This window comes from Mchenga conophoros, linkage group LG13 (assembly GCF_057382185.1).
Source record: "Mchenga conophoros isolate Kocher_MC1m ecotype Shallow Benthic linkage group LG13, M_conophoros_male_GT1.1, whole genome shotgun sequence".
NCBI lineage: Eukaryota > Metazoa > Chordata > Actinopteri > Cichliformes > Cichlidae > Mchenga > Mchenga conophoros.
Window position 1 is genome coordinate 26405169 of NC_140538.1, and position 12162 is coordinate 26417330.

Below are 12162 nucleotides of genomic sequence, written 5' to 3' on the forward strand. Positions count from 1 at the left end.
GTGTATGTGTAACGAATGCTGTTGCGATTAAATATGAAATTCTTACTTGTGTTGCTGTCATTATAGCACTGAAATGATCTGTTATGTCAGTCTAGAGACTACTATTGAAAGGCCTGTGTGTAGGTTGTATGTTAGCTCTCTGGAGACAGTTTCCGATCAACAGACCAGATGAGTCTGACAATGATTTGACACCAAAGTGTCATATCTCATAGTTGTGCCTTTTGCTCCAGCTGGCAGAATATATACTCAGCTGCTTAATTTCGTTTCCCTGATCAGAGTATCTTGCTGTGTTTGACATTTCTGCTTGCCCTGCCTGCTCATTGTTGAGATTACCAGGCGTGTTTGGCACTTAATGTAATTCTAAATGTAAATTTGCTGACGGGATAATAGTGCAGGTCGTGTATGTTAATTGGGCTTTTCCAAGGCGTTGTCTCCAAATGCAAAGAGGGGATGATTTTGCATGAAAGGTAAAGCCTCTTACTTTAGACAGAGTAGACTTTCAGTTAAATTCCAGCCCTAGTTTAAAAGTTATTGACTGCAAATGCAAGGTACATATTGTACTATGTAAATGCCAACCCGTGGCTGTGTCAATGCGGACCTCGGGCAGAGTCTCTCTTTGCGCTCTATTAAATCCCTTCTAGGAGTCTAAAGCAGAAGCTATTATTTCTTTATGATCGAATTTGCTCAGTAAACTTCGTCGTCTTTATTAAATTATTGTATATCCACTTTGTTTTTTATTCTAGGGACATTTTATTTTTTATGACAACCGATTCAATTGGTTCAGGTGCGTCACCTAATTTCTGATGCGTAAAAAAGACCGTGTGCGTCTTTTTGGATATTATTTAAAAAATAAATTAAAAATAAAAACCCTCTGTGGTCGTGTGTGTGTGTGTGTGTGTGTGTAGGTCAAGGTAGAAGTGGCTTTAACCTTGCTGAAGGACAGCTGTATTTACTGACGTATGTAAATGAATATAGGGGAGGTTCTTGGGCAAAAACACGCACACAGGCACACACACTGAATCAGTTTCACGTTGCAGCTCCGGAGTTCCTGTGTGGAAGGGAAAAACGAGACGTGGCGAAATCTGGTGAATATCTGCTGCCATACTATGCTCCGTGTATAATTTGCGGGATTTCTGAATCATTCTGGTCTTGGGAAGTGGGGCTTTTTCCTCGTCCTCGTCTTCTTCTCCTTCTTCTCCTTTTCGTCTAAATGGGTGATCACGCATTCGCTTTGCAGCTGGCTGGTCCCTCTAACATCATATCCTTCTCGGAGTTGTCCCAGTTCATCAGATTCTACAGAAGCCCGGCAAGCCCGGTGCATGAGCTCCTGAGTTACAACAACAATAATAATAATAACTCCTCGTATCTTTTTCCCCCTGTTGCAGCTCAGCAAACCATGCAGGATGATTTACTGATGGACAAAAACAAAGCCCAGCCTCACCATCAGCAAGATCCGACACAAGCAGACCCTCCTCCCTCCACACCGACCCCGTCATCGGAGCACGCTTCTTCTTCATCCGAGTCGGAGAGTCCGTCGACCGGGAACAACCAAGCGGCTTCAGCGCTGAGCAGCGGCAGCAAGGACAAAGCGCCGATGGAGTCGCCGATCCTACCCGGCTTGAGCTTCCACCACCAGCCGCAGGAGACCGGCGGCCCCCTTTCCTCCCCTCCGTCATCGTTTGGGAGCACTTGGTCCACTGGAACCACAAATGCCGTGGACGATAGCTTTTTCCAGGGAATACCCTCGGTGAACGGGACGATGCTTTTCCAGAACTTCCCCCACCACGTCAACCCGGTATTCGGGGGTAATTTCTCTCCGCAGATCGGTCTGGCTCCCCAGTCGCAACAGCATCAGCAGCAAGCCCAGCAGCAGCAGCAGCAGCCCCAGCAGAGGAGATCCCCCGTCAGCCCCAACCAAGGGCCGTTCCCACAGAGAAACGCTTATCAGACCATCATGAATAACAGCAAGGGGACCTCGTCGTCGTCTTCTCCTTCGTCGTCCGCTTGGAATAATCACCAAAACGCGGCGTGGAGCACAGCCTCGAACCCCTGGAGCGGGCTGCAGCCAGGCAGGGACCCACGCAGAGCGGTGGGTGTCGGGGTAGGGGTCGGGGTTGGAGTTGGTGTCGGAGTGCCGTCACCCCTGAACCCAATCTCCCCAATGAAAAAGCCCTATAGCAGCAATGTTATAGCACCCCCAAAATTCCCACGACCCGGTCCACTCGGCCCCAAACCCTGGGTGGAGGACGGCGCATTCAGGACTGACAACAGCAACAGCATACTGCCTTTCCAGGTAAACACTTCCCCTGGTGTAAGAGAAGGCCCAGTATAGGCCCAGGCTTTATGTTTCAGTCTGATTGCTCTCCCTGGCACTATAAGTGCCATGTGAGGGTCAATTTATATATATAAATATATGTCTATGTAAATAAGCCACCAGTGCCTGAGATAGAACTACAGAAAAGTTAGATCACCCTGAGCTCAGCAGCACCACGAAGTCCTTACAGGTCTATTTATCAGCGTACGGTGAATGTTTTTTAGTTATTCAAATTACTTCCCCACATGCATCATAAACGTGGTCAAATGTCTGTGGGTTTTGTTGTTGTTGGTTTAAAAAAAACTGACTCCCATATCAATTTCAACGTTTACGTTAAATGCGGACAGTTTCTAAGCAGCGACTTAATGCGGTTTACTTGAAAGTCGGGTTTTGCCGGTAGCTGTCAGCGTTATGTGGCTTGTATGTGCCGGGAGATTGTGTTTGTTTAGGTCAATTCACAGTCAAATACAACAGTGACCTTTAAGTATTAATCACGGATTGTTTATGCAGTCGAAAAGAAACATGCCAAATCAGTGCTAGAAATAGACACGATTCATTGGACTTAATAGTTAATTTTCCTGCGCCAGCTCACGCTCAGTGGGGTTTAAAGGACCCACGATGCATTCAAGTGCTCCTCGTTATCCTCTATATTCTCATATTTACGGCAGCGCTATAGACTTTCAGTGCGGCGGGGTCGTGTCCGCTTGATCACTGAATAAGTGACATGTTGTGTTTAAGTCAGTAAATAATATGTCGTAACTAATGCTGGCAACTGAAGGCTGCATTATGTTTGAGAAAATATGTATCAGTACCGTCTTCGTTTTAATGTAAGCTTTCGTCATTATTGCAAACATTTTTCACAGTACTTGAAAGTAACATACAAGGATTTGATTGGCCTGTGATGGAAAAGTAGGCGGTATGAAAATGACTCACAGGTCCAACCCGGAAGATAGCAAGAGTGTTATTCAGGGTCAAAAAATCCGCACGGGCGGGGCGGGTTAAACAAATGAATTAGTTCTTATGTTAAGACAGAAAACTGTCAGTAATTGTTATTTTAAAAAGTCCAAATACAACGTACCACTACTACTTGAGGCTGTAGATTAATACCACCAGCATCAGCCACAGTAACGGTAACAGATAAACGGGTAAAGGTATCAGGGGCATAAACATCCACATAAAGACTGTATATCTGGCTTTAAAGTGAAATGTTCCGCACTGGCATGTTAGCAGTGTTATTTCCCGTCGCTTGGCCCATACTTAAGATTGTATGTGTGAAAACTAGAGAGCAGGGTCTCTTTGAGCCGTCCTTCATTAACTTGTCTGTTGGAAGACGAGACATTGCCAAATACTGCATTACCTTCTCAAATGGGTAATCACGTGTCTGCCTTGTTTGTTCTTTTCCAAGTAAGCCAACTTAAAATGTGATCAGATATTGTCTGTAAGGACCCTACAGCTCCCAGGCCTCTGGTAGAGGACCCGAGCTTGAAGGACCCAAGCTCAATTTGTGTATATATATTACATTGTTTTGGCTTAAGCTGCATCAATATAACTGTAACTGGACTCACTGTACATATTTCCCAGTCATCCAATTTCTATATTACACTTCTACGACTCACATCTTTCATAAAATGTGGGATATTTGGAGATTCTCACAGACCGTACACAAGAGTTAGCTTAACAGGAGGTCTATACATCCTCAATCACGTAACCAATTTGTACTGAAGCTGTTTAAAATAAACAAAAAACACCTACCTGGGTAGGTTTAACATACGATCATGGTTTGGATAGGAGACAGTTTCAGTAATGTTAACCATGTATTATAAAACCTGCAAACTCCTGTATGTAAATACCAGAGCAATTAATACAGTGTGACAACTATGCCGGAGTTTGCACACTTGTATAAATTGTGTGTCTGGTAATGATGCAGATGGTGCACGCTAAGGAGTCGTGAAACATTAATTCATTACACCCTAGTTTTTAAATCCAGGCAAGGATATTAAACACGGGAAAAGACAGATAAACGCCGGAAACTACCGGTACTACAGTCCGGCCTGTGATCAAATAAATGACATGCCTAATTATGAGCAGCAAACATTTATTTGGTCTCTGTTATAGGGTTACAAAAGATTTGAAATTTTACTCAAGTTGCAACTTGGCAATAAGCTCAAAGACACAAAGTCGTGAGTCATGAGTATTTGCACATTATGACCGCTTATTTCAGATAAGTAGCCGCAGATGCATGTGACCTGAGTGGTACATGCAGATGAACAGAGAGGACAGATGAAATGTGACTCGACACGGGGTGAAATTCCAGCCGGCTTGAAATGTATAGGCCTTTCAGGAGATAGTGATTGTGTTTGTCAGTCCGACTCTTTAGGCTTTTTTACTCGGTTCCCTTGACCGAGAGCCTCTGCCTGAGCTTTCTTGACTTGGCTGGATTACAGCTGGACTTATCACCAGGAGACAAGGTCAGGGGGCCACATGTCACGCTGTATGGAGTGGTCTGTTTACTGAAGTGAAACTCAGGCAGACCGCAGAGATGAAGTACAGCAGCCTTGTGCTTTCATGTGGTGCCAGATGAATAATTAGGGTAGTGACTTAAATACAGTCAGCTGATTCTAGTTCGTTTTTTGTTATATTATGTATTGTGATATCTGGTCATTATGATCAAGGTTTCTCTTCAGGAAACAAAACAAAAAATGTTTACAACTCACAGCTCCTGTGGCAGTGACTTTTATTGCACCAGTAATGTTGTTTTTAAGCTATTTTAAGAATTTCTTAGTCAGACAGGCTCATTGCTCTTTCGTGTGTTTTGTTCACACTTAGCTGTTTGGCAATAACGTCATAATTGGAGAGGAGTTATCACCAGGATGCAAGGTCAGAATGCCACATGTCGACTGGCCTGTTTACCGAAGTGAAACTCAGGGAAATTGCTGCATGAGCAGCAGGCAGGGTACACACCCTGTGGTAACCACGCGGACAGCTGGTGACAGGTGTGCTTGCTGTCATAGTTTAGCTCTCCCTCGGTATTACTCACATGCTCCCGATGTAGCGCAGGCTGAAGGTTCAGTCACATGTGCGCCTGACACTGGCTGCTGCTCGGAAGGCAGAAGAATGTGTGGAATTCACTTTAATATGTCAGTGTGAACCCTGACACACACATTCACATGATCGTCCAGGGCGATACCCTGGCCTTCTGTGATTGTAATCACATACAGATTCAGAAGGGTGTTAGTAGACAGACGGACAGGTGGACTCTTGTATTCAAATGCATCTAAAAAGGTATAGCTGGCATGGAGTTTTCCTTTTTTTTTTTTTTTTTTTTTTTTTCTTTTCCCCATGGCAGCTTGAGCCAGATAAAAGGTTCATGCCGTTTGTTAACTGACAACTCCAAGGCCTCCACCCTAGGAACTTTCCTCCGAGATTAAGAACCTTTAAAGCAACTTTGTGCTTCGACCAAAAGGACTAGGGTCTAAATTTCTGGGGGAAATCAAAGTATCTTCTCAAAACTTCATTCTTTTGAGTAATCAAACGTTTTGATAGATCGGTATTTGCTTGATTTTATTTTATTCTGTCTTAAATTCAACAATCAAATCAAAAGAATTGTAGAACAAACCGCACAACAGATTAATTTATGATGGGGTATAGCTGTGCGCACACATGGCATGTAAAAACAAGTGTTCCCTTTTCATATGCCAGACAGACTTGTGAAAGAATGGCTCATCCTAAAAGACTCATCGAATTTTGAGCAGCATGGTGTAACAGGATGCCATGACTGCAACAAGTCAGTTCTTGATATTTCTTCCCTGCTTGACATTCTGTGATCGTCTGTAAGTGGTGTTATTGTAAAGTGGAAGCATTTAGGAACCACAGCAGCTCAGCCACGAAGTGTCTGACCACGTAAAGTTACAGAGTGGGGTCACCGAGTGCTGCGGCGCACAGTGCATTAAAGTCACCAACGCTCTGCTGACTCAATAACTGCAGAGCTCCAAACCACCCCTGTCAATAACATCAGCACAAAAACTGCACTGGGAGCTTCATGGTATTGGTTTCCACAGCCAAGCAGCTCCTACAGGTGTAATGTGTACACTTCACTTTAGTTTTGTCTATTATAGCGCGTGTGTGTGTATACTTGTATACAGTATACTTACAGTGTACCAAGTATATATACACAGTAAAGTTTTGCTGAAAAGGGGAAATATTTGAGTCATTGTTTAACTTTCCAGTAGTGTATTGCATAAACTAGAAAGCTGCTTATCATGATGACATCATGACTCAGCAGATCCACTTGCATAAATGTGATGCTACTCTGCTGCATGTGCTGCAGACATTTAGTTCATGAATTTATTGTGCCTATGTAAAATATGTTGCTCAGTGGAAAGCACATATTGAATTTAATCATTCTTAATTCAGTATTAGGAAGGCTCATTATAATGCTGTTCAAGAGAAACAGGAGCCTGTAATTTAATCATAACGATTATGCTCTCTTGTTACCTTTGGGACTTTTCTCATCGATCGCTTTCTTGCGCTATAGAGAAGACGTTGTGAAGGTCACAATAATGCATAACTTATAAAAAATATATTAATGATAAATCTGCCAGCCCTCTACCTTATGAGCACCCTTCATTTATTACAAACAGATACTCATGCTTGGCTTTTTTCTTATCTTGATCTCCCCGATAAATGCTCTTATGTCTTATGTGTGGATCACAAGGAAAGATGAGCTGCAGCATAGTCAAGCTAGATGAAGTCGACCCTGCATTCCACGCTCTGGGAACTCGCATAAAGAGTTCAAGAATGAGCTCTGTCTGCGATTTATAGTGCATAATATCTCACTGTTGCGAGTTCTCCGACCTGCTACCCATCACCGCGTCCATCCATATGTGTCAGAAAGGAGGGGTGGGAGAGGAAACTAAAAGCTCAGCGTTTTAAGTGTTTACGGTTTGTACCAAGTGGGCAGATTTTTATCTGTGTGGCGCTGTCAGGTCCAGAGTGAGGGGAATAACACTTTTGAATGCTCAGCCGAATGGGCAACAATAGCTGTGGTTTGCAAACAATGTAGGCCCAGCTCAGGCGGCGGACACAGGACACAGCTGCCAAGGCCGCGCCACTCTAGCTCCGGTTGGGCGCTTTCAGGCCTTACCTTTGGCACACATGTTGTTCTCATGAATTCATTCACACCTAACAGGAATACATGCACTTCATCAGCAGGGAGCTGTTTAACCTTGAGGTGTCTGATATAGTACTAATCCGACTGTTTGGGATGTAGTAGAACGACCTGCCTTACAAGATCTGAAAGTTTGAGAGGTTTCGTGAACAGTCAGGCAGAAATGCATACCAAAGGACACACAAACAAAAGTTCTCAGTACCTCATGACAGCTGCAGCATCTAACTTTAACTATTGAGGGAGGTTTCAAAACCAGTTTTCTCAAGTGAAGCTGAGTTCCTGTCTGATTGACTTGACGAGAAGGGACAGCTTTTATAACCTTTACATAATAATCTGGGGTTCAGTTTTAGACTGTTTTAAATCCTTGTATGCTTGATTTATTATTTAGATTTATTGGCTTCATTAGCTTCATAAACAGAGAAACAACTTCACAGTTCTTCAGTATATGGTATCCAAAAAAGTGTCACTCTAGTATGAAAGTGAAAGGTTGAAAGTTGGATCTTATCCCAGCACCAGGTCTGAATCTGTTCACGGATGATCCTGTTTGTTGAATCAAGAGCTGAGTCAAGCGTTGACTGATTTCCTAATTGGTTGTGAAAGTGAAAAAGACTAGAAGATGTGCATGTGTCACCTTGTGCAAACAAGCAATAGACTATTAAAATGAAGGAACATCTCAACAACACAATAGTGACATTTTATTTTTCTACACTGGAAACCATAGGCTGAAAACAGTAAATGTGAAATACTAAAATGCTTTCAGGATAGCCCAGCAACTGACTCATAGATCATTGCTTAGTATCACCTGTTTACTGGCATCTCCAGGGCCTACTTCACCTACTTAAGTTCAAGTCTGGATCCCTTATTTCCATTAGTCCTGTGACTCAGAAGACACGCTGCATTTGAATGGGGAAAGCAAGAATGTTCTTTCTTTTTAACACACAAAAAAGGGAGTTGCCGACAGATGCAAGTCGTTGCTAGCGATGTGCCCTTGAGCAGGGTACCTAACCAGAAATTCAACAGCTAAACATGCCAGTTAAAGTTTGCCACGTTTTGAAGAAGGTAAAGCAGATCACGACTGGAATGCAGGGCTGTTCCCACAATGATGACGAGGCAGAAATAGAAACCTATCGTCCCTCTTCAGAGTGTGTGTGTGTGTATATATATATATATATATATATATATATATATATATATATATATATATATATATATATATATATATATATATATATATATATATATATATATATATATATATATTTTTTTTTTTTTTTTTTTATTTCAAGTTTTATTCTAAATAACTATCTGCAAGATCTAAATCTTCAGTACATTTTTAAAAATTGTCACCTCAAATCATAGTTTTTTGATTTGTCCTTTTTTTTCAGGTTTATAATTTTACTGTCTTATCATTTTCAAATGTGTGTTAAACAGGTAGTACAGTACCGGTTCTGCTCCCATTGTAGCATTACAGGATACTTTCCCATCTTTGTTTTGCGTGCGATCTACTGTGATGACTCTAATGCGAACGCTCTTCCTGTTTTGCTGTGTTGCAGGACCGGAATCGGCCCTTTGATGCTTTTAGCTTGCACTCTTTGGAGAATTCCTTAATGGATATGATAAGGACTGACCATGACAAAGGTAAACCACACCCTGCCGGTGGCCCACCAATGACTATCGCTGATATTATATGGAGGAATCATTTTGCAGGTTAGGAATATTCATACGTCCATGCTTGCAGTTTTTAGGTTGCTTAATTTTTTTTTTTAATTTTAATTTTTGCGCTTGGGCATATGTCATCTCTGGATACATCTGTTTTTCATTTGCTCTATTTGCCGATCTCTTAACCAATCCAGTATGAATCATTACACTCTGTTTAAAATTAAAGTGAATCTGAATCATTATGAACCTTACCTGCAAAACCTCACATATGTTTTGTGTGTCTGTGTCTGTGTGTGCACTCTAAACCAGAGGTGAACCTAGTGGTCCTTTGTACAAATGTTTTGTTGTTTTCTTTTACTTCCTCTTTTTGTCTTTGTTGCCTCCTGTATATGGTGATAACAATCAATGGATAAAGAGATAATGTCACAAGACTCGTATTTTGTTTGGTAAACGTGTTGCGCAATTGAGTGTATTTGTGGTTAATGTTTTATTTGCCTGTAATTTTGGACTTACATGTGTCATAGATGAAATAGAGACATAGCATATCAGATGATTTGAAACACAACACAAAGATGAATTTAGACTAACATGTATTTTTTAAAAAATACAATTGCATTTCTCAAAAGTGTTGTCAGATTGTGAAATCAAGGTTAAAAATTCCTCTTCGTAGAATTCTTGGGCCGTGTGGTGTAGGTCAGGTCTTCTGAGTCAATATTTTTGTAGCACCAGTCACGTGTCAATTGTAAAAACTCCTGTTTCCCAGATGGGGCCCTGTCAGGTTGGGTGTAGGTTTTTTTTTTAATTTTTTTATACCCTCTCTGTCCTCCTATCTTAACAATGGAAAGGTTGGTGGGAGGGGTACATAATGAGCGGAGAATGTCATTTTCCCATGCATAAAGTCTGTTTTCCTAATCTTGTGCTGAGCGAGCATTGTTGCGCGCTCATCACATCCCCGGCTTAACTTTACTGGAAAGGTGTCGTAATGTCCTGCAGGGCTTCTCTTGGGATTGTTTGTGAAAGCACAACGGACACGTAGGAGATATGAGCAAAGTAGGGCGGGTGGATCATGAAAATGGGTGTGTGTGTGTTCCTGATTCTCTCCTGGCTTGTTTACCCCTCACTTTGTCATGTAGACAGCACGGGGCTGTAGTAAACTGCGGTGCCAACCACAGAGCAGCTCCACCCTGCTAGCGTACCTTCTCACTGTTTGAAAAGGGCCCTGTGCCCCGGCCCTGTCTGCTGAATAATCTGTTGCTGGTGCTTTTTTTTTTTTTTTTTTTCTGGCTCAGAAGGTATTTTAACTCCAATTATCTGACCCGTGTAATCCTAGATTGAAATCTTCCTGACAATGCTGAATTAGTATTGAAGTAACACTAATACAACCACATTATGTAAAGAAACCTTTTTGCAATATAATGTGTTGATAATTCAGGGCCATTTAGTTGTGTAAATCTTTCAGTTGTGACATTTTCAAAAGTAATTCATTAAGAAATTCTGCGTCTGTGGTCATGTGCAGCATTTGTTGCAAGCAGAAGTGTAAGGTCCAGAGGGAACAGGGTAAGAGGCAGGATTTCCCAAATGGGTTGACGAGCAAAATTCCAGTAATTGAAGAAATGTTGCAAAAATGTAACTTTGGCTCATAAATTTTGAAAGCATCACTTGGTACGTGCTCCAAATATGGGGTCATGTTCAGGTTAGCGTGACAAGTTGACAGATTGCAGTTTTGTTTTTCCTCTGTTTAAAAACCTCATGTTAGCTGATTTTCTGTTTTTGTTCTGTTTTTTGTTTGGTTTTGACTGGTTGGTTGCAAGAAAATGTATCTAGCCCAGAAATATCATTTTTAGTTAACAATGAAGTTGTAACGAAATTTTCTAAATTTTGCTACAACTTTAAGGTTTTGCATATCTTTTCTGGACACCAGCCAACAAAGATGTACTCATGTCAGACATTAGCTAGTTGTTAACTTCCTGGCTCACATGTTAAAATCTGCATGTAATACTTTCTGTTTGGTTAGCTTGCAGAGTTTGGCTAATCTTACCAGTGTTAGCAGCAATAGCCTTGGTTTATTTCGTGTCAGCACAAAATATGTTTACACAGTTGCTTGGTTTTATTCCAATTTATTCTGACAAAGCTAACCTACACAATGTTTGTGCAATGTTTCATTCAGATTGGCCTACCTGTTAAGGAGGAAATGGGGAAATACATTTAACAGACTACTCTTCTGTCACTGACTATTAAGGGCAGCAACATTTAAACATGTAGTAGACTAGTCCCGCAGATCCTTATTGGCAAGTGGGCAAAATGTGGGCTGCCTTCCATGGCTGAAACCATACTGAATATTTTAAATGGCAAACTTGTTTGTTTTCTGCTGAGTGCAATATGTGATCAAGAATAACGTTGAGAAAATACCCCAACTAGACATTACTAGAAATTAAAAGCAGCTTATGCCTTGATTAAGGCTACCTAGAAAATTAGCCATGTAGGTAGAAGATCCTAACCCTGACTGTTCAAATCTGATTGGTTGATCATTTCTGAGTGGAGGAAGAAAATTTCATTTTTATATGTAACTTTCTAAATTTGTGAAAGTTTGTGTGTTTGTGCGCTGTAAACGGTGCAGTTGCTTTTTTTTTTTTTTTTTTTAAGTTTTATTAGTCTGTGGATTAAGATCATCTTTCACATTTGGGTAGTGCCAGGCTAGCATGAATGGCAATAGGAACAGGAGGTTTTGTTCCAGAGGCACTGAGGCCTGACCTGTCGAACCTGATCAAACTTTCTGACACTCAGAACGAGAGTATCTCTGAAAAACTAGAAAAAAATATCCACGACAACATTGTCATTACTTAAGAATCCACATATCTGATCAGTAAATCTTAACTGAATGTACACTTATTGTTGTTTCACAGGCAAGTTACTGCTGTAGCGACTCCAACATCTTACTTTAGGGAGACTCTTCACCAGCTGAAAGCCACCAGTCAAAACAAATTAACCCAGTAGGCTCAGTTTTGCATTCCCAACCGAATGG

At 41.4% G+C, this 12162-nt stretch overlaps 1 protein-coding gene across 11 annotated transcripts in view; it reads left to right on the forward strand.

The window, feature by feature from the left end:
* Nucleotides 1–12162, forward strand: part of cpeb3 (cytoplasmic polyadenylation element binding protein 3) — a 37394-nt gene that overhangs the window by 438 nt on the left and 24794 nt on the right. For 4 of the 11 annotated variants that reach the window (XM_085297546.1, XM_085297548.1, XM_085297551.1 and 1 more), the window contains exons 2-3: nucleotides 1386–2293; nucleotides 9035–9188. In XM_085297546.1, the coding sequence (XP_085153672.1) occupies nucleotides 1397–2293; nucleotides 9035–9188 (1051 nt within the window). In that variant the 5' untranslated portion in view covers nucleotides 1386–1396. The other 7 variants (XM_085297540.1, XM_085297541.1, XM_085297542.1 and 4 more) reach the window with 4 other exon arrangements.